The sequence below is a fragment of the Triturus cristatus genome, chromosome 3_2, assembly GCF_964204655.1.
Source record: "Triturus cristatus chromosome 3_2, aTriCri1.1, whole genome shotgun sequence".
NCBI classification, from domain to species: Eukaryota; Metazoa; Chordata; class Amphibia; order Caudata; family Salamandridae; genus Triturus; species Triturus cristatus.
This window is the reverse complement of record NC_140584.1, coordinates 87,831,293-87,859,038: the sequence shown is the minus strand read 5'-3', so window position 1 is coordinate 87,859,038 and position 27,746 is coordinate 87,831,293. Positions and strand designations below refer to the sequence as shown.

General features: G+C 45.2%; 1 protein-coding gene across 8 annotated transcripts in view; it reads left to right on the top strand.

Annotated features, from left to right (window-relative positions):
• The first annotated feature begins 7,722 nt into the window (after positions 1-7,722).
• The window catches only part of KALRN (kalirin RhoGEF kinase), a 1,569,312-nt gene continuing 1,549,288 nt past the window's right edge, over positions 7,723-27,746 (top strand). For 7 of the 8 annotated variants that reach the window (XM_085647302.1, XM_085647305.1, XM_085647303.1 and 4 more), the window contains exon 1: positions 7,801-8,262. In XM_085647302.1, coding sequence (XP_085503428.1) covers positions 8,112-8,262 — 151 coding nt within the window. In that variant the 5' untranslated portion in view covers positions 7,801-8,111. Of the gene's footprint in view, positions 8,263-27,746 lie in introns of all 8 variants that reach the window. The other variant, XM_085647304.1, reaches the window with a different exon arrangement.

The window sequence follows — 27,746 nt, the reverse complement described above, 5'->3', positions numbered from 1 at the left end:
CTAACTTCTCGATAAGTTTGTCTATTCGAGGAATGGGATAAGCATCGATGGCATTTAAAGCCCTAAAGTCCATACAAAATCGTGTTGAACCATCTGGCTTCGGTACCATCACAATAGGTGAAGACCAGTCACTCACTGATGGATGCATGACTCCTAGACATAGCATGTCTTGTACCTCTTTCTTCACTGCAGCTCTCTTAGCTGCAGGTATCCGATATGGTCGTTGTTTTACCGTCTTTCCTGGTGGGGTTGTAATACGGTGTTCAGCAAGAGTTGTTCTACCAGGGATGTCGGAAAAAAGATGTGAAAAGGGAAGCAGTGTATCATGCAGTTCAGCTTTAGCTGTGTCGGTGAGTTCATCGTGGATCACGAGGTGTGTGAGTGTGGTGTTTTCTATCTCCATCGTAGGAAGAGTTAGGTGCGCTGACTTTGGTAAGAGCCCTAACCACTTTTTTAATAAATGTATATGGTAGGTTTGCTTCCGACTGGGAGAAATCTGGACCTGGTAGGAAGTATTTCCGATGACTTCCACAATTTTGTAGGGGCCCAACCATTCAGAGAGAAAAAAAAAAAATGTAGAATGGGGGATTAACACCAGGACCCAATCCCCTATGGATAACCTCCATTTTTTTCCCTGATCGTAGTAAGTTTTTTGTTTCTTTATTTTTTTCCAGGTGAGTATAGGCTACATCTCTCAGTTTCCAAATTTGGACCTAAGTTGCTGGGTGTACTCTAACACTCCTTTGTTCTCTTCTTCAGGTTCCCGTTCCCATGCTTCCTTCGTCATCTCTAGCAAGGACCTGGGCTGTCTACCATACAGCAGTTCGAATGATGAGCAACCCAGACTGTTCTGTACCTGGGCTCGGATCACATATAGCGCCAGAGGTAACAAACGGTCCCACTCTCTGCCTTCAACCGATAACATCTTTTTCAGGGTTGTCTTGAGGGTTTCGGTTGTACCTCTCCACAAGACCATCCGTCTGAGTGTGATAAACAGAAGTCCTTAGGTGGTGTAGATCTAGAGCACGACAGACCTCCTTCATTAGGGGTGATACAAACGGTGTTCCCTGATCGGTTAGGATCTCTCTGAGAAATCCTACCCTCGAGAAGAGTTTCAGCAGTTTATCAGCGATGTTTCGGGAAGTTGGAGCTCTGAGTGGAAAAGCCTCCGGAAACCTTGTGGCATAGTCTACTACCACTAGGGCATATTGGTTCCCTCTGTGGGTCAGGGGTAAGGGCCCGATCAAGTCCATTCCGACTCTCTCAAATGGATTTCCTATTACCGGAATGGATTGTAGAGGTACAGCTGGCGGCCTTTGAGTGTTTTTCTTCTGGCACTCTTCACAGGTTTGACAATGGATCTTAATGTCTTTGTATACTACTGGCCAAAAGAAATGCCTTAACACATTTTGGATTGTTTTCTCGGTCCCTGTATGTCCTGCTGTGAGGTGTGAGTGGGAGAAAAATAATATTTGTTCCCTGAAAGCCACGGGAACAAGTAGTTGCTCTGGGTCCTCTGCACTACCTTTGCGGTAAAGTAGGCCGCCCTTGATCAGGAAATGAGGATAGGAGGGGGGATGGGTTATCTTGATTGGCGTGTGCGGATTCCCAGGCGTTACATAAAGTGGCATCATTCGCCTGGGCAAACCGGAAAATTCTGTCCATTAACCACGGTTCGGGAGAAGTGAGGGCAGGACTCGATTGTTGGGTTCTATCCTGACTGGTTAGCGAGGTAACCCTATTCCCCAAACTATGTCGGAATAACCGTAAGAATTCAGGATTATCAGTTCCCAACAGCAACTCTTCGGGCAGACCTTCCACCACCCCCACCCGAACACTACAGGAGATCCCATGGGATGTTATTAGTACTACCGAGGCTAGAGGGTAGGGCTTCACGTCGCCATGCACGCACCTAATGTGCACCATGGTGTCAGGGACATATCTGAGAAGGAGTTATGAGGTGTTTCTGTGCTACTGATTGTCTACATCCTGAATCTAATAGCGTTTTTATTTTTCTTACATTCATCTGTACACTCACGTAAAATGTTGTTCCCATTTCAGCTGTTTAAAGGATGGACCTTGGCAAATAACCGATTTCCATGGGAACTTCAGTGGATTTATGTTTGGGACACAGTCTGGCTATGTGGCCCCATTCGCCACACTCGAAACACTGTGATCCTCTGAAAGGCTGGTTATCAGGTCAACTGGGTTTGGAGCGCGGTAGGTCTGGTATCCGTGTTTTTTTTCCAGTTTTCATTGGGTTGGATCTGGGGCTTTTCTCTACGTATCCCTCTGGGGTACGTGGTTGAGCTCTAGAATAAGTCGTTGCCATTCCAATGGCCAGCTCCAAGGTGAGGAGGGGGTTGTTGTTTCAGCCACCTCTGTGTGCTGTAAGGGAGAGCCTCGAGGAACTGCTCCAAGTACACCAGATTCATAATTTCTTCTTTTGTACTTGTGGCCTGTCTTAACCATTTGTCAGCAGCTGTCTTAAGATGGAAAAATAGAAGCTTTGGGTTTTCTCCCGGCCAGCTTCTTTCTTTTCTGAAGCATACCCTGTATGCCTCCGCATCTAGACCGAGGTGGTCCAGTATAACGTCCTTAATGTCCTGATAGGGAGTGTTCCCATTTGGATTAGCTTTTTGGTAAGCTGACTGGGCTTCCCCAGTCAGCAAAGGGGCCAAAAAGAAGGCCATTGGTCTTCAGCCCAACCACAGGCTCTGGCGGAACGTTCAAAATTTAAGAAGAATGCGTCGGGATCTTCACCTGTCACATATTTTTGCAGAGAGATACCCGAGGGTGTATGCATTGAGCGTCTGTTGTCTCTTTGGAGGGGGGGGGGGGGGGGGGGGAGAGCGGAGGAATCCGTAATGGCTTTTTGTAACCCTTCGATTTGGGCAGATATGGAGTCCTTAAAGACGTCGCGGTCGGCTTGGGCAGGTGACATTTGCCTTTCTACCGCCCATTCCAAACGTTCTTGGCCCTTCACTAAATTTTGGATAAGTGCGTCCATCATGGGATTACTGACGGACTGCCCTTCTAATCCCACTTCTGACACCAAATGTTGTGGGGTGGAAAGAACGGGACGGAGGTTATGATGGATTAGTGAAGGTTTTATTTTGCTCAAGAACCATTTTCTTCTCCACACAAGAGAACTAGCATTAATCGGGTTTTGGGTTTTCTTTTCTTCCCGAGTTAGTCCTTTCCGTGATCCAGTCCGGTCTTCTTTCTTGCTCCACTGGCATCTGGTCCCAGGGAACTCCGTGGTGGCGTTGGGAAAATAAAACAGGAGAACCGGTATGAGGGCGTGACTATAAGGACGCTTATTAGGGACGGGAGTGAAGGAGCACCAAACACCGTGCTACGCATCTATGAAGAAGTGAAAAGTGCTTAGGGAAAAGGGTGGAGGTGGGTGACAGAGAGAGAGGGACCCGGTTGTTACACCGTTCACCTATCCCGCCCTCCTATCCAGTCTACAAACTGTCTCCGTACCTTGGTTAGCCACGCTCCAGGAGGAGCGTGGCGGGTCGTGTCGCGGTGTATTCCTCCTTCGGCTGCCGTCGGGATACCAGAAACTCCCGTTGTACTGGCAGGAACTTCCTCCAGAGTCTTCTTTTACCCAAGGGACGCCACTGCGCAGAAAGTCACAGCCGAGTCTTTAGCGGTTGCTTTCTCTTCGGTGTTTGAACACCCGGACTTCCGGGTTTCCCTGTTCATAAACACTGGGAACTCCGCGGTGCCATCAGGGGGCGGAGTTTCGTTTTCTGATGCTTCCCAATTAAAGGGACCTCCTTGGTTATTCCCATAAACGTTCTGAAGCGGTGGGGACGGTGAACTCCACTCGTCCTGTGGGGAAAGAACAAGAGGGGGAAAAAGGGGCATTTGTAGTTCCCCAGTCCAGATTATTCTTGCATTCCTCTTTTGTTGTCCCCACCCGGTCACACCCACCTAAGACAAAAAAAATTGCATCATGTGTAAACATGAAATAACAGAATTGCGTGATCCCAGTGGTAACAGACCTTTTTCATGACTACAAAAGTGTAAAACGATAAATGAGAGAAACATTGATGTAAGAAAAAAACTGTTTATCCCACAAAAAGTCAACTGTTCATGAGTCAGTCACTGTTCTTTAAAATATTATCTGCACTGTTGAAACTGCATGCCGTCCACTCCAAACTTTCGCTGTCTCAGCTGCGATCCAGAAAAAACTTGACTGAAATTCAACTTTTATATTCATCCATGGGGTGCAAACTCCTTTGGGGCGGAAAAAATGATAAGCACATATATATGGATGGAGAATGCACACCTTCCCTTGTATAAATTCATAGATCAAGCACATGGTTACCATTTTACTAGGGACTTATAAGTAGATTTGATATGCCAATTGGGTGTAAGCCAATTTTACCATGTTTAAGGAAGTAAGCACAAGTACTTTAGCATTGGTTAGCAGTGGTAAAGTGCACAGAGGTCTATGACCAACAAAAAACGAATTCACCGAAAGCAGTAGGGGTAAAGGCAAAAAGCGTTGGGGGGGGGGGGGGGAGACCACCCTAAAGCTGACAGGTCTAACAAGCAGGCACAGAGGTGAAAATGGAAAGCTACTACTGCAAACCTGAAAGACTGACAACTCTCTCTGGAGAATGACCCATTGTTTAGCTGGGAAAAAATCCAAACATACAAGAAAAAGGCTCACCTGGCATGTAGCAAGCAACAGAGACAAGTGAAAGGTCCTTGATGGAATGGTCATGGGACGAAGTGCTTAGATTTGTAAAGAAACTAAAAAACAGCAAAGCACCAGGAATAGAAATGGATTGAATAACGAATCAGGCAATCAAAATGCTCCCAAATACAGTAACAGTTTGTCTTGTTGCATCTTCAACATATGTCCCCAGCACCAGTACTTCCCTAAAGCCAGGAAAGAAGCAAGAGTTATTGTATTTTCTAAGCCTGGAAAATCCCGGACAGAACATGCAAACTACTATTCTATAAGTCTGTTATCTGGTTTATCAGATATCTCCGAAAATGTATTTCTTGCCCACCTCATGGACCTTGCATCTAGCAAAAACCTCTCCAAAGAACAGTTTGGATTTTGAAAAGAACATCCAACAAATCATCAACTTCTCAGAGTAGTGGACATTATCAACACATCAATTGTTGTAATTTTTCTGGGTGTAGACAAATCATTTGACTGAGTATGGCACACAGGACTGATCTACAAGCTAATTTATCACAAGTTTCCAAACCTGCTGACTTGTTACATGACAGAATGCACCTTTCGATTTACGGTAAGAGAGGAGTGTTCAATAGTATGCCTATTCTTGCTGGGGTGCCTCAAGGATCAATTCTTGGACCATTTCTTCAATCTACTTATAACTGATATTCCCAGGGACTTAAAGAAGACAGAACTTGTGCTTTACGCTGATGATGTTGAGGTCATCTCCTAGTCTTTAAATGAAAAGGAAGTGTCTAAGAACCTTGAAACATCCCTCAGCAGAATCTCTCAATGGTATGGTGAATGTCTGATATACCACGACACCAGAAAGAGGATCAAAGAGCATACATAGATCCACTTAACTGGAGAGGAGATAAAACTGAAAAACAGTAGCTCCTACCTAGGGGTGACATACCTAGGGGTGACATACCTAGGGGTGACATACCTAGGGGTGACATACCTAGGGGTGACATTTGACTCCAAACTCAGCAGGAGAAACCACATTGAGAAAAGTCACCAGAAAGTATCAACCAATCAGGCTGAATTATACATGTTTCTGAGGACTAAGTCAATGCCAATGCGGAGCAACGTGTGAACAATCAATGCAATTATTCAACACACTATGACACTATTTTTATTTAAAACTTGGAAAAAATCATCTCTCTAGTTACCCTTATTGGATTTTTGCTGTTTTTGGGTTATTTTGTTCATTAAATTTGTCTCTATTTTGATAAATTGGAGTAGGATGTTTATTATGTTTTGTTTTCGACTTCTTTAACTGTCTTGCTTCTTCTAAATGCTTTACACACTTTCTAGACTCTAGAGTTAAGCATGTCTGTTCTGTACCAAGGCTACCACCAGATGAGCTCAGGTTTAAATTACTGAAACTTTTACTGGGCCCAACAAGAATTGTGACATTTTTACTTGTGGTGGATTACCATCCACCGCAGTCAGTAATCCACTTCCTCAAAACATGTTTTTCACTCACGTTCAATACACACGCTTACCAGAATTTCTTACATACATCCAACAAGGCCCAGTTATGCATGGGTGTTAATTAGTGGTATCTAGGGGTAAGCGCTGCTACCCTCAGTCGTTCTTTGGTACGCTTGTACAGCTCTTGCTTATACAAATTTTGCAAAGGAATAATGGCACACAAAGCAAGCAAGAAAAATTAACCCCATCTCATATGCGGGTAGTGAAAATATCCGTGCCAGAGGTGCAGCGAGACCCTCATGCCCCTGGGTCTGGTGCCACTGCACCTTCTGCATCAACGAGATCTACCCATGGTCTCAAGCGTCATGAAGGCAAAAGCAGTATCAGAAGGCAAACCAGGCATTAGACCCTTGCTTACTTCCTGTAGTTTCCGTCTATGGAGGCAGTTATTGGACAACTGGTATATGGTGTCACTTAATCACATATGGCATATTGGTGAATTGATATCCAGGCTGAAATGCTACACAGTTGACTACCACAGCACTTACCTACACTGGCACACGCCTGCTTCTGCTGGGTAATCAGGATGATTATTGACCTAAAAGGGCAATTGTCTCAAACTTTTTTATGCCAATGTCATACATCCGTGCAGCAATGAATAAGGCATAGGCAATGTCACCAAAACAATACATAATACTTTACAAGAGGTTTATGATGAAAACCATGGTGTACATCAACCAGCTATGGAAAGCATTATGGAGTCAAACCAATGGCGGATTTAGCACTATAATACTGTCACTAATATAATATTGTATTGCAATTGCATTTATATAGTACTTACCGCCTGCAACCAGGAGATGAAGCACTTTACAGCGAATAGCACAATTTACAAATACTGTTCACTTAATAATTCATTGGGTCTTTGCCCTTTTTTATTATTCTAAAGTCTTTCAACTGTTGCAACACTACATTGTAGCCAAATATCAAAATGTTTTGGGAAGTATCCTGCTCTGTCGTAATGGCACGCGCCGTTTTATTGGCTGATCGATATAGTGTTAGTCACGTGAGCCGAATAGCCCTAAATAGCAAACAACCCCTGGCTATTTCTAAATTGTGTAAAATAAATAATCGCCGCAGCAGTCGTCATCTTAATTAAACAAAACGAGTGCGCGGGCTTTACTGCTATCTGGGGCTTCGTGCCAGCCGCCTGCAGTCCCTATTCCCAGCCCGTCTTCCCGAAACCCCCCTTTAATAAATCTGTGCTATAAAAAATAATTAAGCTGCATTACAGAAAAAGATTGTAGCGGAATCATATAGATAATAAATGTACATTGGTGACTAGAGCACAGGCGTGGAAGGGGGAGGGGGTGCGCGGGCTACCGGCTGCGGGAGGAAGTGAAGGCTTAGCGGGGACCTCGCAGAGGCTGCCCCCTTCAGCCCGTGCCCTCCTCTCAGGAAGTCCGGACCCGAGGAGCTGCCGAGAGCAGCACATGGGCCGCTAACAATAGCAAGCAGAGGGGCGGCTGCAGGAATGGAACTGTCATCCATGTAAATAGAGCTCTGCTCGAGAGTCACATGTGCAGCCGAGGAGTTCATTGTTGGCGCGAGGAGGAGGGGGGAGCAGAGGAAAGGGGGGAGAGGAGGCAGGTCTGAACAATAGAGGGAGAGCGACGAGTGGGAAGGGAGGCAGCGGGGAGGGAAAGGAGCGAGGGGAAGAAGGAGGGAAGGAGACCCCGGAAGAGGGAGCGAAGGAAGGAAGCAGCGACTGGGGGCAACGAGTGAGGCGGGCGGCGCTTTCTCCGCCAGAAATCCCTCCGCCGGTCTGAGCGGCATCCATCTGCCTCTGCAGCCGGGGAGGCAGCGCCGGCAGGGGGATCATGGAGCCGCGGGTCGTGCTTGGATTTGCCTGAGAAGGGCACATTGAAAGGAATTCCCCTTCGCGCACGGACCGGGCTCCCTCCGCTGGATGCGAGCAGCTTCCCCCCGGCTGTCCGCATCCCTCCCGGGCACCGCTCCGTCTGCATCCGGAGGGGGGGAAGGGGACGGAGACATGAACCCCGCCGAGGGCGCCGAGGAGGGCGTCAACGACTCGGACGTCGATGCCTTCTTCCGAACAGGTAAGGGGGCAACGGGGTGGCAGATGGGGCACAGTGTGCGGTGTATACATGCAGACGGTCGAGGCGGCCATGCGTGCTGTGGGATTTCACTGAGGGGGTGGCCCCACACAGACACCCAGCACCGAGGTACCCCAATATATGGTTTTGCTTTTAACAGCTCTGAACCCACTAGATCGGGGCTTGTTTTCAGTTTGGTAATTCTGACAGATTGTATGTGTGGCCAGGCGCCCCCTCTCTGCGGGGGTGGAGCGGGGCAGGCGACATCCCTTTGTAAACAGGGGTCTCGTGCATTGATCGATATGCCCGAGACAGTTCCCTGTCAGTCCCCGGGAGTCAACGAGAAGGGCGGGCTGCCTGCCCATTCATTTGTGCTTGTATGTATGCGTTTCCCGGGTCTTGTTCAGAGGCTAACATGCCGTGGTGGGGCTTTTCGAATGCTCAGTTATTAAAAAAATCACGGTTTTTGTGGCGGAAGGGATTGTGAAACCGCACATGGCAATACACCGGTGAGACAGAAGCCCTCCGACGGACGTGCTCTTCTCGTGCTGCGGCCGAGTGTGCACTTCCCAATCACACACAGGCGTCTCTCGGACTCTCCCTTCTCGCCATGTGGAGCCCTACCACACAAAAGCCCCCTCTGGCCTGCCGGAGACTCCCGGGCTGCGAGGCAGGCGGCAGAAACAGCAGCTGCGTTACAGAAAGGGACTTGCCATTTGCTCCCTGAACACGCCCCCGCCTCGTCCTGATCCCCCGGCGGAGCCATAGGTTCACCTCTGGTGTATGTCACTCCAAACAGCTCCTCCTCCAGCTCCCCCGAGAATACTGCAGGTTCAGTGGCGGATAGGTTCTTGTTCACCCACGACTCAATATTTTGTCATTTATGACCACGTGTATATATAGTGCGTTCCACAATTAGTATGTCAAAGTAGCTCTTTCTTTAACTGAGTGCTCTTTTCGACGGTTCTGTGTCGGTTAGTTGCTAAGGGCTTTGCTTAAAGTAGCTGGTCCGAAGGCAGTGTGGGTGCCCCAGCACAGCTATTCCGCCTTTTGGAACAGATTTGGGGTCTCAGAGGTTTGAGCCACTAAAAACAAATACGACCTCGTACTGCTGTCATGAATGGATTATGTGATATTGAGTGTAGAAAGCATTTACACAATTATCTGCATAAGGCCAGAAAACACAGCATGTTTGCAGAATCATTCCATTAGATTAGGAAACGTATACCGTATTTACATGTTGGTTCTCACAGAGGTCAGTCAACCCACTCTGCATATGCAGGACCATTTTAAAATGTCATAAAACGTACCTTTTGTTTACAGATTCATTCCCCGTGTTTAGAAAATAAAAGCTATATTTGTAGATTCAGTCTGGTAGGTAGGAACGCGCGTACAGCATTTACATGCTGAATCCTGCAGAGGTCAGGCAACTTCCTCGTCATTTACTGGACAGTTTTCAGAGGTCAAAAGCTCACCCAGCACTTAGATTCAAATCGGAGAAGGTGACAACATGCTTACTGTATTTACATGTTCAGCCCCGTAGGGGTCAGTCACGTACACTGCATTTACAGAATAATTCCACAGTTTAGAAAACATTCCCCTCCATTTACAGATTCAGTACTCTGCTAGACATTGGATCGTATGACACTTATTTTTCATGCATTCCACACTGCATGCACAGGCCCGTCCTTTGAGGTCAGAAAACTCTTCATACATTTACAGTTTAAGTAAAAAATAGCCAGACAAATATACACTTACAGATTCATTCGGAGTTCAGAAATATTGCACTGCGTTCGCAAATTCAGTCGCACTTCGTTTACATGTGCATTCATTCTGAGGTTAGGCAACTCGTACAGTATTTACAGACATATTCGGTTTCTCCTAGGTTAGAAAATGTATTGTCCAGTTACCGGGGCATTCCATGGGGTGTTAGAAAACTCATCTTGCAAGTGTAGATTCGTCCTCAAAGTGGTCCGAAAACATCCACGCATTCACTGATTGAGTCCCGGAGTTTAGGAAAAACATTAGCAGCCTATAGGTGAATTTGCATTGTTTACCCTGCTTCAAAATTCAGTCTCACGGAGGCAACACAACTTGTTGTTCAGTCACAGCCTCCTTGCCAGCGAAGTGATATTATATTCACGGATTTACTCACGTTCGCTTTGACACAATCTCTGCATTTTGACACCTTGTTACCATTGGTTTCGGAAACGAGGGGAAGGCGTGCCGCCTGACCCCGACATGGAGGAGAGACTGGCCTGGGTTTCATCAGTATCTCACTTTCCATTGAACTCGGCTGTCTGGGCAGTCCTTATCATGCCAGACACCGAGCACAGGCCATGGAGAAGAGCACACGCTGCCCACGTGGGTAAGTGCTAGGTGGAGCTGCGTACTAAAATAGCCCTGACCCAAGGGCACATGGATGCAGTCTGGTGTGCATGGAAGCCAGCGTATTGTCTAAGGTGCCTGTGCATCTGAAGGGCTGGCATGTGACACTCTTCCCAGACTTAAACTCTGCCGGGCATGCAGCTCCTAGGGGCCTTCAGGGGCCCTAGTCAGTAGCAAACCCGATTAATCTGTAGGCCATTCCGTCTTTAAATATAGAATGTTGTCGATTCTTAAACTATACCATCTCAGTCCTTATTGTGAAGGTACAATAACTGGCAATTCAGCTCGCCGATCAGTCCCAGACCTAGACTTCTGCAACGGTAATCTCCTATGCACCTTTAGATCAGAACCTGTCAATCATCTGCTGATTCAGTTTCGTTGCTTTTAAATGTCACTCTGGCTCCAACCCTATACACTCTTGCTGTTTTCATGAAAGCAGATTAGCTATTCACGCCCGATGTGCATTATCTATTCATGAATGAATTACCATAATTATGTAATATGGTATACCAACGTTGTGCTGCCACCAGCGTCTCCATATAAACATGCATCTGGGGCATACACACGTACAGGATCACGGAGCATGTGAAGCCACTGAGACCTGGCATGAAATTCACAACTCGCAGATTAAGGCCCTGTGACTCGGCCTCTTGGTAATGCAGGCTGGTCTATCTCTTACGCCGATTGCGTGTGTGTCTAGTTATTCGTCTGATCGTGCATGTACCACCTCACCTCCCTTTCTTCTCATCTCACTCTGTAATTGACTTGCTTGTCCCTCACTCTGTTTCTCTAGCTCCATACCGTCCCTCCATTTCGATCTACCTTGCAATCTGGCTTTATAAATATATCTTGTGTCCACATAAAAGGCTTTCGATCACCTGTGACAAGACAAAAGGCACATTTTGGAAAAAGGGTCTCGGATTTAGAGACAATTATTCCAAACAGCCAATTGCTTACGTTTCTGTTTTAGGCCATAATGCTATCTGCCTTCAGGTGAAGGCCTCCTTCCCTGTGATCAGCTATTGCATTTTCGGATTTTCTTCCTCCTGAAAGTATCAGATTCAAGGTTATTTACTTTTTCAATTATTTGGTATGTTGAGTCCTGTACAAGGTCTACCTGTTCACAACTTTTGACCCACTTCCCAACAGATTAATGTGGTATATTTCCCAGCAGATATAATAGAATGTAGTGTATCTAATGAGAATTTGTAGAGAGCCGATTTACTCGTGAGGGTATTCAGGTGAGTAAAGCCATGTGGCGAGGCTGGGCCAGAGTACAGGCAGTCTCGATAGTCCTGCAAGAAGGCTAATTGAAAGGCCAGGCCTTCAGCTTCTTGCGGAATTCACGAAGTAGGTGGATGCCCTGATGTATTTTTGGGAGGGCGTTCAAAGATTTGGCAGCTTAGTAGAATGATTGACCTCCCTTCTACTTCTGTGGATGCGGGGTGTGTGAGAGTGATGTTCAGCTAAGTTGGCTGATGGGAGTGAGGTATGCAGGTCCCATGTTGTATAGTAACTTAAATGCATGTACTAGAAATTTGAACTGGCAGCGCTTCTGAATGGGGAGCCAGTGGATCTATCTAAGGAGTAATGTGGGTTCGGCAGCACTGGAGGCAGAGGACAAGTCTGGTTGAGGTGTTCTGGATGGGTAAAGTCTAGAAAGAAGATGGGTTGGTATACTGGCGTGGTATGTGTTGCCGTAGTCCAATCTGCTTGTGATTAGGACCTGCGTGTTGGTACGTTTGGTGTCCACTGGAAGCCACTTGAAGATTTTACATAACATGCAGAGAATGAGGTGTAAACAGCATTTACCTGGGACTTTATGGTGAGATTGGCATCCAGGATGTGGCCTAGGTTTCCAGCTTGGTCGGTTAGGGTGGGTGCGGTTCCATGTTCGGCTGGCCTCCAGATGGAGTCCAGAGGTGAGCTGTTATTCCTGAAGATCAACATTTTAGTTTTGTCGGTGTTGAGCTTGAGACAGTTTTTTTTCATCCAATTGCCTACGCTGGTCATGTGTTGTTTGAAGTTTGTCTTCGTGGTGACGGTGTCACATGGGAAAGAAAAAATGAGCTTGGTGTCGTCAGCGTAAGAGATTATGTTAATTCTGTGTGACCTGATGATGTTAGCCATAAGAGTCATGCACATGTTTAAAAGTGTGGGGATGAGTGATGATGATCCCTGTGGGACTCCGCAGATGAGGTCCTTGGGTTCTGAGGTGAATGGCAGGAGCCTGACTTTTTAAATTCCTCTGCAGGAGGAAGGAGGCTATCCATTGAGAGCTGCTCCTTGTATTCCAGCTGTGTGTAGTTTGGCGATGAGTGTGTGGTGGGAGACAGTGTCAAAGGCAGCAGAGAGGTCGAGGAGTATGAGTGTGACGGACTATCCATGGCCGAGGATGGTGCGCATGTTGTCTGTGGCAGCGATTAGGGTTGTTTTGGTGCTGTGGTTGTTCCGTAATTCTGATTGAAAGTTGTCCAGGGGTTTGTGGCATTCGAGGTGGTCAGAGAATTGTCTGTTGATGGTCTTCTTGATGACTTTGGCTGGGAAGGGAAGCAGCAAGATGGGTCGTAATTGCTGAGTACTTCGGCGTTGGCTGAGGGCCTGTTGCAGAGGGCGGTGACTTTGGCATGTTTCCGGCTATCTGGGAAGGTGGCTGTCTTGAGGAAGGTGTTGATGATGGAAGTGAGTGCAGCATTGTTCATGGCTCTTCCCAGGTAGTCAATATGGTAGGGGCAGGGGTCTGTGGGTGCCCCTGAGTTGACTGTCCTCATTATTACTGCAGGGTTCTCAATGGATGGAGGATTCCATGTTGTCAGTTGCTAATCTTTGGTTGATGAGGTTAGCAAACTGGGAAGGTCAATGGAGGGTGGCTGGGGTTCGAAGTTGCTGTAGATCTTGGTGATTTTTGTTTTCTAGTGGAAAAAGTCAGAGAAATTGTTGTAGAGTTCTTGTGTAGGGGTGTTGGTGTTGGTTGCGGCTGTTGGGTTGGTAAATTACTTGACAATGGCGTAAAGTTCAATGCAGTTATTGGAGCTAGATTCGATGTTAAGGGTCAGGGCCTTTTTCTTGGTCTCTTTCACTGAATGGTGATCGTGTCCAAGTGGAGCTTTTTAGGTGTTCATTGCGGTGGTTCTCCGGGTGGTTCTCCATTTCCTTTCGAGGAGGTTGCACCTCTCTTAGATTCTCTGAGGTCAGCATTGTACCAGCTGGCTCGTTTGTTGGACCTATTGGGTTTGGTGTATTTCAGGGGCACCAGGGTATTGGCACAGGTGGTGATTCAGTTGTTGAATTTGTTTGTATCATTGGTGGGGTCTGGGTAGTTTATTTGGAGGGCGCTGAGCCGTTCTGTTGCTGTAACTTTCTTCCAGCAGCGGCTTTGGGTGCTGCTAAACTCCTTAGGGGTGTTTGGCAGCCCTGTTATGTGGAAGTGGACGATAAAGTGGTCCGTCCATTTGCATGAAGTGATGTGGCTGACTTTAACCTTGACGCCGGACGAGAAGATGGAGTCCAGGGTCTGTCCGGCAATGTTTGTTAGGGCCTTTTTCAAGCTGGGTGAGGCTGATGTTCTGTAGACTTTTGAGCACGTCTGTGGAATTGGAATCCGTGGGGTCATCAAGGTGAAAGTTGAGAAGTATAAAGTCTTTGGTGCCCATGGCTAGGAGTGCGGTGATGTTGCTGAAGTGAGTGCGAGGTCCTGGGGGCCGGTATGCAAGGGTGCCTTTGATAGTGGTTTTACTGTCTGTCTGAAGGTTAAACTGCGTGTGTTCCATAAAAGTGGCTTCTGGGTCAGTATAAGAGGTACACTTGATGGTGTCTCTGTGGATAATGGCAAGTCCTCCTCCTGGTTTATTGGGTCGGTCCTGGTGCAGGATTTTTTGACCTGTAGGGATGGTGTTGATATGCGGTTGAGCCAGGTTCGGTGAGGAAGAGGAGGTCCCAGTGCGTTGGAGTCGATGAGGACCCAAATCTCGGTGGAATGCTTGCTGAGTGAGCATGTGTTTAGTAGCATGCATGCAAGTGAGTGTTGTTATGCGGGGTGGGTGGGTGGTGCTGTATGAGTGTGTGGCTTGAGTTCTTGATGAGGTATACGGTATGTGTGAGGATGGCGGGAGCGGTGATGTTGCTGAAGTGGGTGCGCGCAGGCAAAGGGATCCACTGTGGTCTTAAGTGTGGCTCAGCAGCAGCAAGTTGTAGCGGGGTCGAGGGTAATATGGAATAATATTACCTCTTGTCAGAATGTAAAATTACAAAATGGGTAATTTACCACAGGGGTTAATTAGTGCATAATAAGCAACCCGTTTTTGTTCCTTTGTCACATATACAGACACTTGAACACAACACATTCCCCCGTTCTTGCCTTGCTTGCCCTGTATGCCCACGTTCACCTTTCATGGTGTACACCTCTATTGAAACCCATCTTCCGTGTTTCTTTTTACATGATTGTCCATTCACCGCTCTGCAAGAGTGAACCCATGCTTCCTGTGCACTCCAGAACCGACCCCTAAGTCTTCATAAATATGTATTTCCTTTTGTATCTATATTTGTGTACATCCCACACCATGCGTATCCACAGTGAAGAAGCACTCCTGCCCCAGCGGAAGCCCTGTGAGTCTTTCTTCCATGTTGTCCATTTGTGACTCTAAAGTAGAGCTCAAGTTTATTGCTGCTGGAGTGGCACAGCATTTAAATTGGGAGCCTCTGTAGTGTGTATATTTACTGTGTATGTTTCTCTCCACCGGTAATTCTATATAACCAGGTCCTATTCACTGTTCTCTTCTGCGTCCTCTTTTATACTGTGCTCCGGTGCCAGCCATTGTTCTGTACCCCATTTACCACTTTGGATCATTCTGTGTAGATCAATAAACCTTCATGAATGATAAAAGCATATAAAATGTTACAAGACTAGTCAGCACCTTACGGGTGTGGTATGGCAAACAATAGAAGGTTAGAGGCCGAAACCATTTGAATTGTGGTAAACTGTAGAAGAATACTGAAATATCGCTTACAGGAATCGCCTCGTTTTGGATCCATTTTTGATGGCCTAGTCAACAGGTTCACTAAATGAAAAAAGATCGAGCACCTAAGGGGTTGGATTAAATTTAATTCCTTTTAATTTCAGAAAGACTTGGTAGATCTCTACTGAGAAGTACACGATAGCCAAGGACAGGAATGTTAACAGTACATAGTTCCAACCTTCCTGTCATGCTCACAAGTGTCCATCCCATTATCTGATGTCGTGCCTACACCTGCTTGGGTGAACATTGGTTAATTTGGTAAACAAAGCAGTAGGTGTGTGGAGCTGTATGTTGCTCTATAATCCATCGCAATCCTTACACTCCCGATCTGTTTCCTCTTAATCAATGTAACAGTGTGCTTCTGTTAGTCACTGGTGTGTCTTCTCATAGCATTGATTTTAAGCCTTTGTTACACACCTTGTGCCGCTTTACAGCAGCTTCCAAGTACTTTAGTTTGTGTGGGGGGGTCTCAGTTGGTGTTTGCAGGCCCATTAGGTAGGATGATCTGTTCAATGTCAGTCCTAATGGTCACGGAATCTTGTCCCTTCATCATTCTAGGAGCCGCCGTGTGATCTTCGTGATGAGGAGGGTCGTGCCTTGTTCAAGGGATAATGAAAATCCCTCTCATCTTACCTATTGGTTTAAAGAGTCCAGAGGCCTGTCTAAGGTATTAGACTGGCTGATGGGATGTCAGAGGTGTAGAAACAAGGTGTGATTTAATGGTGTAGATGGTCACTTCAAGGCCCTCAGAAGATTGTGCAGGGCAAGTGAGTTTTAAGTCCTCTTTGGGAAAGTGATCATTCATCCTTGAGTCGCACAGGCCGTAGAAGTGAGTTCTAACTGGGTTGAAGTCTTTGACATATAGTGGCCTAGTGTTGAACCAAAGGTCAGTTTGCAAGGCCTGAGTACCTTGGATAACCTTGGGGCCAGCCATGCAGGAATGTGATCCGTGCCACTGGCCTGGAGTTGTGATCTTTGGTTGATCAGGAACCTGTGAAGAGTCTTCAATACAACAGAATAGGGATGGGATGTATTCCGAATATGTCTGGACATCAGTATACAAAGTAGAGATTAGCACTAGAATATAGACTAAGGATGGCCACTTTCACGCGGAGTACCCTGATCTACAGGGCAGAAGTGGACCCATGTGTACATTATGTGAATACATATAGTTGTAACTGGAAAAACTATCCAAATGTCCAATCAGATGCTGTTAACACTCTCATCCATGCTTGTTTATATCTGAACCTTGGATTGCAAGTTCCAACATGCCAGCTACTCATTTAAGTTTTGTATTTATTCCACGTAGATGTTTAGTCTTGGCCTAATAGTTTTAATGATGACTGTGGGAGATTGCCTGCATTATTGTGTAAATAAAGTGATGGGACGGTCGCTATGAAGGATGGGCGAGTGTGTTTGTGTGGGAAATGAGCAGTCTATGTAATTAATTCTCATGACTGTAGGACCGAGCAGTGGGGTCAGACCGGAAGTCATGCAGGCTGTAAAGGGAGGTTGCAGTAATTGAAAGGAGCAGAAAAACAGATTGTGCTATTTTGGGACTTGAAGAACTGTTTTGCTGAAATGATGTAGACATGCAAGGAATGCTTATTTTGAAAAGAAAACGTCATGGCCTCCCTTGGGGAACAAAAATAAAGCTTCAAATGATATGTTCAGTTTAGTAAGTGTCAGTAACCACAATGTCAGTTTTGGAACAATGTGAATGGTTTATATAATCTTACTATTTTTGTTTGTTCTCACTGTAAAAAGTGGCAAATGCATGATTAGGGAAACACAATTTTATTGGCGTATTTTTCTGACTTCCTGTTGCATGATCGGAGGCATGTTCTTTTTAATCTCCCTTTCTAACAGTTTAACTTGTTCCCCTCCTTCATTCTCCCTCGTCTGCCTTTGTTTTTCTTGCTCTGGGTTAATGCCCGAGGGCAAATAAGTCCTGGTCCCTAAAAATGAGTGTTGGATCCTATTACTTGCTACTAACTCGCTACTTACTATACTACTAGAGCCAGGATGCTCATTGGGTGAATGTAGCGCTCTATAAATGTTTAATAATAATCTTGACTGCATTAGTCATCCATTGCGACTCAGTAAAACTGTACTTCGAGTGAAGGAACTAGAAGGTAGAGAAGGAATCCCCTTTTCCAATGATGTTCACTGGCGTTAAATTCTGCTCTGTCTTGAGTCCAACGCGACCGCTTGTCTGAGAGTTCAGAGCCCTGGAACATAAGCAAGGGATTCGGATTTTGGTCCATGACAATTCTCCATTCTGAGTCCTGTGGTTGTGATAATAGTTAAGACATCTATAAGCCTCCTAAAGATGGTATCTGCTTGGTAAATTGGGAACGCATGTGTTGCAGGCCACAGGACGCTCCTACAGAAGTGCAAAGTATGACCGCTGATTTGTGATTCATCAGTTGGAGATGTAAAGCCGTGCAAAGGTCATTTCACACGAGATAGTCCATGTCTTTTAGTCATGGCAACTTGCTATTGTAGAAGAGTGTTTATTGGAGAGGTGCAAGAGGGCTGGATCCATACCAGGTTTTCGGGATATCCTACTAAAATATCCTAAACGTGTCCACATAGTAGATGGTTATTCTGAAAATCTCGCAGATCTGGCCTTCTTGGGTGCGTGCACATTGAAGACTCCTGCTGTCTTCTGCCCGTATGTAATTGCAGTTTGACCACCGCGCTCTTAAGCACCATGAGTGGCAGCCAAGCCTCTAAATAACTTGAGCGGGCTAGGCCGTGGGCACTTTGATTGATCAGTAGATGTGCTTTGGATGATTTGTCTGTGGATGAGTGCTCCTTGAGGCTGAAGGAATCGGGCCGTGGCGGGCGGCAGGGGCGATGAATTGATTCAATCTGTCTGTCACTGGAGGTGGTGAGGCGTTCGCGTGACGTCTGATTTCCTCACCTTGAGACCGCCTCGCTATCACAAGGCCTGCTGCGGGCATTGCGCCTCAGCACCAGGAGAAGCTGAGAATGCCAGCTGCCAAGCAGAGGGCAGGATGCTGCGCATGTGAGGACAGATTGGCAGCATTTAAATGTGTGCCCATCATGCTGGGCTCTCGCCACCTCCACGTGCTGCCTCTCACAGTGGGAGCCTGCCCTGGGTCTAATATCCCTCTTATGGAGGGGATGCCCTTTGGAGTTGTCACTGCCAGTTAGAAAAATTGCTTTACCCTTTTATTTAGAAAAGACGCCACGTTAAACAGAGAGTGGGGACCATTACAAATAAACTATCAATTGCTATAAAGAAATGTAAGACCATTGGCTTAGAAGCTACCCTTATTTCATGTAAATCAGAAGGGTGAGTGTACTCTAATTAATTGAATAATATCTGTGATCCTGGGTAAATTGCTTTATTTGACTTTTCTCGCTTATCTTTGTCAAAACTTCGAGTTCTAAAAAGTTGGTTAGTGCTGATATCAAGAGTCATATAAAAGGCAGTGAATTAACGTCTATGATTAATATAATTTCACTCCGCAAATACTCCAGGAAGCCACGTTGTTGCATTTCTTCGTGGACCGGAAGCTGACTAAAAAGGATTCACTTTCCATATATCCCTGGCTGGCAGCTACACTAGTATTAACTTTACAAACCTGAGAAAATGGATCCGGGGAAAATTGATTTAGGGGAGTTCTATGTTGAGGGGGATTTCCTCCAGAAGGGGTTTTAATCCCAGGAAAAGTAGTATCACTTTGACATACTTCATATAAGAAGCGTCCAATGTACCATTTCCCTTCAAAATCTGATATGCATTTAAAGCCCTCATAATGACTTCTAAATAATCCCGAAGTGGCTAGTAGTGGAAGATACTAGCCAAATTGGGATTGCTAATTTTGCAGGAACGCTGCACTTTTAAGAATATTTCACCAGGAAAGCCCAGTGAAATGTCCACAGGGAAAGCGGTGCATGTTGGGTAAGACACCTGTTGGAATCAGTTTGTGAACACTGATTCCTGGGACTTTCCGTCATTCCAAGGACAAAACGCAGACTGTGCCAGTAATACTGCAACCTCGCGTGACCCTATCCCATGCTGTTAGTAGTTCTCGTGGGAGATTACATGTTGTGGTGTTCTGCATAACTCCTAGTGATAATCTAAGAGTCTAATTAATGCATGTGTGGCGAGCAGAGATCTTCAAATTGGTGGGAGGGGCTTCCTAGAGGGGACAGGAGAGGTACTGATTGACAGGAACATCAAACGGAGAGGTGTTTTTAGTGAAAGAAGACGAGTGGCAGTGAACCGCTCTGTGATGGGCCATCAGGAACTTGCCACTCCTATCCTAGCTCGGGGTAGCTGTCAAAGGGGAGACGGGCAGGGGGGCTTCTCTAACTTCTGGTAAATGATTACTTTGTGGATACATTTACACTTTAGGGAGAACAGGTTGTCCATAGCATGGTGGTAATCATGTATCTGATTGTATTTTTTAATGGGATAACTTGATCGAAGTGCAATTTTCGTACTAATAAATATGTTTAGAGCTGCCAATTTTATAGAATAATTCTGAAAAATATGTTAAGCACTGTGGGTGGCCCCAGTGTTTTTTTTTTATTCATGTAATTTTCTTTTTTTCTTCATTTGAGGGTGGGCACGAAATTGAAAGGTTTGAAGACCACTTGGGTAGAGAATTATCCATCATTGATCTGGGAGGGTCACCTACAGGCAAAATGTTCCGGATATCTAAGTGGAATACATTTTAATGCACGGCACTTATAGAACAACGCCGCGTGGTCTGTGCCTCTGCTGATAATGCGGGGCACATCTAATCTTCCTGGACCTATGTGAGATGAACCGCTGGAGAAATATTTGAACATCTCAACACACCAAGCGGGTTTCGATTTCAAACTACAAAGCTCTTTATGAGCAGGAAACGAGGGGTTCTTCTCTACGTGCTGTTCGGTGGCATCCCGGCGCCCTTCATTCTGCAGTTAGTGTTTGCGTTTGAAGATGTCGCTCCGAACGAGAGCATCCGGGCCAATGAGAGGGCAGGTTTTACATCTGGCAGGCGTCCCCATGGCGGCGCATCCACGTTCACTGTGGAGCTCGACTTCAGCATCAGCTTGCAGGGAACGCTGAAAGCAGGGTATCCTCACACGACCTTTATCTGCTTTGGAACTTGTAGGAAGTTGCATATTTTCGAAAATTCAATTTCGCTTCTAAGTGAAAGCCGGCTTGCATCATCATGGCTGTTCCTTGGCGGAGCCATGGGCCATAAACATGGTGTCAACTTCAATCCCTGTTTTTTTATGGAGATTGGTTTCCCTCCATGTGATCCAGGCAAATGATTTCAAACTCGAGTGGTTCCAAACGTCAGATTAGGATATCGGCATAAATTCGGAAATGTTCTTTATGCTCTCTCTCTCTCTCTCATAGAGGTGGGCCGGTGTCACAGGAGACGAGATTTGACAAAGCCAAGAAGTATGCAGGGCTCGAGTCGGGGTACCACGCAGGTGGACGGCGTCCCCCCACTTATTTTACCAGGTTTTTACCGGGTGGATGCCGTCCCCCCTGCCCAAAAGCTGGACTTCACTCTTTGGCCTCTCTGGAGCGAGATCAGAGTTTATTCAGAACGTCTGTCTACCTGCATTCACTGCGGCGGGATTAAACGCAGCCTCCGCGAGGTAGGGTGCAGACCACCTTTCATCTAAAGGCATATGAATACCCATGAGATTCCTGTTGTGACGTCACTTCCGGTGACAGCGTCCCCCCACTTCTTTTTTTAGGACTTGTGCCCTGGAAGTATGCATCTTTATACTGCAATAACCCACCGAGAAATATCAGTGCGCACATTTGCCATAGACAGTATTGTGTAAAAAATGTGTATGGCCCCTTATTGCCACCCCAGAAACACTGAATATAGATCGCACGTGCATGCCCGTAGTCAGAGTAGTGCAAAAAGAAAAATCGATGGACTGAATGTTGAACAATGTGAAACACCTGAGTGTTTGACATTGTTTTAGCATTGCGTCCATCAATTATTCTTTTTGCATTTATCACCACAAGTGGGAAGGGGAGGCCCACGTACGCCAACTGGGTTCAGGCTATCCTGGCTGATGAACCGGTCCCAGGATGCTTGTTTCCAGTCCAGGGAGGACCTGGCCTGGCTGTTTGAACTGGACTGTTCCTATGAGGCACAGGGTCAAGACTGATTTGCATATGGCTGGGTCCAAACGGGGTTGGCATAGTCCGCAAAAAAACCGATGGATTTAGGCCCAGATCTCTGTACTTGGGGGTGAATGTTTGCATTGTTCACCATTCCGTCGATCAATTATTCTTTTTGCATTTGTCACCCCAACTGGTACGGGGAGGACCACGTACGCCATGCCGCTGGATTGGCTGATGAGATGTGATACCCAGAAACTGGTCCTAGGATAGTCGTTTCCGGTCCAGGGAGGACCTGGCCTGGCTGTTTGGGCTGGACTGTTCCCATGGGTAGCACGGTCAAGACTGATTTGCATATGGCTGGGTCTAAACTGGGGTGGCGAAGTGAGCTAAAGAACGATGGATTTAGGCCCAGATCTCTGTACTTGGGGTAAATATTTGCATTTTTCAGCATTCCGCCCATCAATTATTCTTCTTGCGTAGTCAAAGTAGTGGCACAGACAGCACCTTCGAGCTCAAAAGCTAAAGAACTATACCCATCCAATCACACACAGGCAAACGCACTTGAACACCAACACGCACGGATCATCAGACATACAGGTTCTCCTCTTATTTTCCATTCACATTAGCACCCATGCATACAAGCCACTAGTCAGCCAGTGAACCATGAGCTCATGCGAACACGTTCACAAACTCACACAGACATCACATACAGACACACAAATCTACAAAAAAAATGATATAGCCATGAAGCAGACTGGCAGGCACACATAGATAAACCGATGTTATAGACATCTTCAGGCGCACTTACTCCTTAGCCTTCCTGCTGAGAAGATACAATTCGAGGTGAAGAAATGAGCGGAGCATTATTGCTTCCTCAGTCTGTGGTCTCTCCTTTAGTGATGGGTGGTGCAGTATTTGTTTGCATGCTCACCCCTTGATCAAAGAGTAAAACAAACAAGTAGGGGGAACAGTGAGCATATAAAAGTCCTGTGATGTGGTGAGGATGCCTCGCAGGCAATATATGTGTGTCTCCTGGTCCCAGTCGGTCTTTCAGTGCCTTGGGGATAGCCAAGCGTGGCCGCGTTCTGCTGATTCTAACTAAGCAGCACATGGGATTGGTGGTTGCATTTCAAGCAAATGTGTATTCCTGGAACTAAACAGTATGTGTGAATATAAGGGCAGCACACTGATCAAATTGGTTTCTTGGAAAGGGTAGTGAATCATCTATCCGAGAAGAGGTGTAAAAATAGAGTAAAATAAATGCGCTCAAAAGTGCTGATATAAAGACCCGTTGGAACAAAAGTCCTGAGAAGCTGAATGTAAAGCTGGAGACCAGGTAGGTCCTGTATGTCGACACCAGGTAGGGAATGAGCTTATTAGGTGGCACTGGATGCTTTTATCTGCTGTCCCATTCTAGAACCCTTTAATCCTGCACATCTTTGGCTGAGCTGCTTTTCATGTAGATGTCTGCATGACCTATTGGGACACATGCTTTAAAATAAACCTGGTGTGGACTTTGTCTTCGCTCAGGAGGGAGTACTTTTCTCTTACCTTTTGCTATTGGCTGTTTGGTACATCATTTCACCTCATGAGGAGTGCTTGCACTTCCCAAAAGTACCCTGAGTCACCATTCATTAAATTCATTTGTCATAGATGCACTGTATAAAGAAAGCAAACCTTTTTGTGTTTGTTCTGTTTTTAACCTGCAGAGTAAATCACATTTGAGTTGGGAAGGCCACATGGGTCAAAACACATTCCGTCCTTGGACATGCTTTTATTAAACCTCTTATGCCTGGCAATAGCAGGCTTTAATCTCCGTGCCCCCTTAATGACTACCTTGTTTGAAATGCTTACACCTAGGTAATAATGCAGTGCTCTCAGCAGGTGCGTTTCATCCCTTCCATTTAAAAATACTGTGCACTATAAATGCTCATTCTTTCATTTGCTCTAATCATCACTATGTTGCACTGACATTTAGTATGTTTCTCACAAACCTATATCACATTTAGGGTTGTTGAATAACTCCATGTTCACTAAACGCAATGCATCTTTTCCTGGTATTTCCTTTGGACAAATCGATGTTATCAAGTGTGTCGTCCTGATTGGGTCTCAAGGCCAGGTAATGACTACAACTCCCAGAATGCACTGGGCTGTGAAAACCCTGTGCTAGAAACATGTAGTTTAGTTTATATGGGTAGGATGTCTCTAGTGTACAGTGCACTTGTCCTGCAGTAACTGTACCGAATAATATTTTTACACAACACATGCATATCATTTACTGTGTCTCAAAGTTAATTTCATTATTACTTGATTCGCTTCTTTCAAATGACTGTATGTGTTTGCACCCTGAAGAAAGTTGACACTTTTACATTATTTCACTGTATTTGGTGCTCAGGCACATTTTCATTTGCCTTATTTGTTTACTTTTACATCAGAAAATGTGCACTATGCATTAAATCTTCATGATAGGACATGATAGATGGAACATAGATTTGGCAAGCATGAATTGCATTAATGTGCTAAGAGAGCGTTGTTTCCGTCATTGCCTGTCCTAGGATAGCAGCAGATGTCATTTGAAGAAAATGGTAACAAGGCTAAACTTCAATGCAGAATCCTGATGCTCGTATAGGTGTCTTACTCAATGTTATTTTAAATTAATTTTCTTGAGCGCACCTATACACAAAGGTCTGTTGGCTCTAGATCACATTGAAACCCTAACACTTCCAGCTCTAGGACATTTAGTTAGTGAAGAGAAAAGTTTTAAGAGACTTCCTGAAGAGAGTACATTGTCAATGGCTTTTAGGGTAAAATGTTTGGAGCCACTATTAACAAAGCTTCTACCACCACAGGATTCAAGTTTAAATCTTGAAATGGAAATATTTTTTGCAGTAGAGGATCCAGGAGCCCTCTGGAGGGAATACTATTTGAATCTCTTCTTTAGGTACTCTGGTCCGATACCGATTGAAAAGTAATGCACAGCGCTTAAAATATGACGCTTTGTCTGACAGCCAGTGTAGGTGTCTAAGTGCTGGGGAGATAGATTTGACATTTTGATATGTCAAGTAGGAGTTTGTAATTTCTTCAAAAGTTGATTTTGCATATTGAAATATAAGGCGTTACAGTAGTCGATTCTTGAAAGAACCATAGATGTTACTACTGTTTTTTAAAGCTCCGGTGGAATGCAAGGCAGAACTTTTTTCAAGGTCCTCACCGTATAAAAGAAAGCAGATGTAACTGCATTGACCTGGGTTCCGGAGGTGAGTCTATCATCCATTGAACTTTTTTTATACGTGTGGGTAGGGAGCCTAGTTCCTGTGGCCACCAGGAAGAAGGCCAGAGCGAGGTTGAATTTCCAAAAAGAATAACCTCAGTCTTTGCAGAGTTGAGTTTCCATCCACTCATCGGTTGCTCGCATGCCTTCATGGAATCTCAAACTGATTTTCTGCTCCTCCATGGTCAAAGAGACCACGATCTGAGTATTGTTGGCATATGAAGTAAGTGATAATCCCAAGGATCGTATAAGTTCAGCATGGCCAGATACATAAATGTTCAATCGTATTGAACTCGGTGAAGATCCCTGAGGGACTCCGCTGGGAAAATTGAAAGAATCCGGGGTAAATTCATTTAGGGCCACCAATTGCTTTTGATTGTGCAAAAATGAACTTAAGATAGCAAGTGTGGGACTCCTGGCCCCCGATGTTTCAGAGGCGACTGATCAGTAACTCCTGGTGGACAGTATCAAAAGCGGCTGTCGAATCTAGAAGTATGAGAGCAGCGCTCACTCAACAATTCACAAATCTAGCAAATCCCCATACATCCCCAGGGCCATTCTTGTTATTTCACTTCCAGATGGATTTGGCTCTGCATGCCACAACTGGCAGTCATATTCAAAGCTAGAATGTACTATTAAAGTCAATAAATTGCTCCGTTTATGAGGCATGGAAGACCATAGAAACCAGGGCTGGATAGAGTTGTTTCATAATCACGAAAATTGTACATTATTTCCTTTTTGGATTTGTTGCATGTAAATGTATCTTATGAGAATTTCCTGAAATTCTGCCTTGAAAACAATCCTTAAAGGCCTACATTAGACATCTTTGATATATTTACGTAAGTGGGCAGGCCAAAATAATTTATAACACTACAGGATCTGGGGAAAAATTCCATAGCGTTACTGTTTATAAGGCGGGCGGTAACATAAATCTGACCCTTGCACCCACATGCAACCTAAAGTATATCTTGTGTCTTGTCGATAAACATAGGATGGATGAGGAAGGATTACACACGGTGTGTCTTATTTATAACAGAGCTGTTCTGTTGTGAATTACACTTTTACATGTAACATGTCTCGCAGTGACCACTCTAAGAACTGTTATAACTCGGTGTCAATTTATTAACCTACTTTCAGATCTTTTTTTGCCTGATGCCATCATGACACAGAGGTTAATACTTTGTAAACATAGGCTACTACACATGTACAGTAAAACTCATACAAGTGGGTGGAACAATGGTGATATGCAGATGAGAAGGAAAGGTGTTGATTCTTTGGTCTGTTAGTTTTAAAGGAAGGGTGAACAGGTGTTTGCATATCTGTTAACACCGCAACATCGATAGTTAGTATTTCTGGTATCCAGAATCCAGGGCTGGTGTATTTTTTTAGTTTGGAAATTGCTATGAGCACTGATTTTGTGGCAATGGTGAACAGATTTTGCAGAGCGCTGTTGGTGCATTCCAAAGTTCTTTTTGCGTGGAAAAGCTTTGTCGAAGATGGGACAAAAATATGGACTCTATTCTGGAAAACCTTGGTCAGTAATTTCTTTGAAGCTTCATAATTCTGTTATTTCTCAACCATGCTTCCTGCACATTCCTGCCACCTGAATCTCCTGATGCTCCTATGTCCAGTCCAGGCACTCTGTATCTTCGACATCTCAGTGCTACTAATGGCTGCTTCTGCTTTGGAAAGCACTCTTGTGTCCTTAAGGGCAGTGGCATAGCTATAGAAAACAAACAGAGAATAAAAGAAACTGGGTTCTGGAGATGCAGACCTAGAACCATTGGCCACACTCTTGTCAGTTGCCTGCTTTCTGGACTAAGTGGAACACTGAACTTTAGCAATCAACCTTGCAGATAACAAGTTCCTAGATGGCAGTTTTAAAGTGGTTTCAGGGATAGAGAGTTTTAGTTTAATAATGTAAAAAATGTCAAAACAGGATGTGATATTTTGTGTGCGAGAGAAAGAGACTTGTGATATGTAGGAAAACTTCTGAGGTTTTGCCTGAGCTGACTTTTCGAAGGTATGTGAAATTGGTTTAAGACCAGAAAAGGGGCAGAGTCCTATTTATATGAATCTAGAAATCCGATAAATAGTTTGGGTCCAAGACCAAAATTCCATAGGTCAGTTTTGGAGTTGGTATTAAGGCCATGTTGGCGGACATTCATCTTTGAGTTCTTGTTTAGGCAGTTGTTCACTGGAGGAGCTACTGACTTTGATTCTGGCACCAAAGGAGAAGCCACTGTGTAAGAGGTTGAATACTCGGGAAGAGTTTTCATGTCACAGGGAGGTCTTTAGATAAGCGTGGACGTAGTATCAGTGTTTGGGAGCCTTGCCCTATGAAGCAGAGCCAATGTAGTACTTTGCCCACTAGTAAAATGTTTTCTTTTAGCACAATGATCTAGTTCCCAATGTCAAAGACCGCTGACAAATTTGGGATTATCTAGGTATCATCGACCTCTGTGTGTTTCCAAATCAGCAGCAAACCATTTAGGTGCATCAAAGGACACACTGAAGCAAGTGGGTGTCAGTGAGACTAGCAGTTGTCTTGGCCACTGTTCAGTCGCATACATTTTTGGAACTGTTGAGTGGCGTTTTACTTGAATCTCAATTTTGGCTCCATTATGTTACTTTTACATAAGGAAGGTCCAAAGTAGGTTTTAGAGGGCTGTATCCATGTCAGATCTTT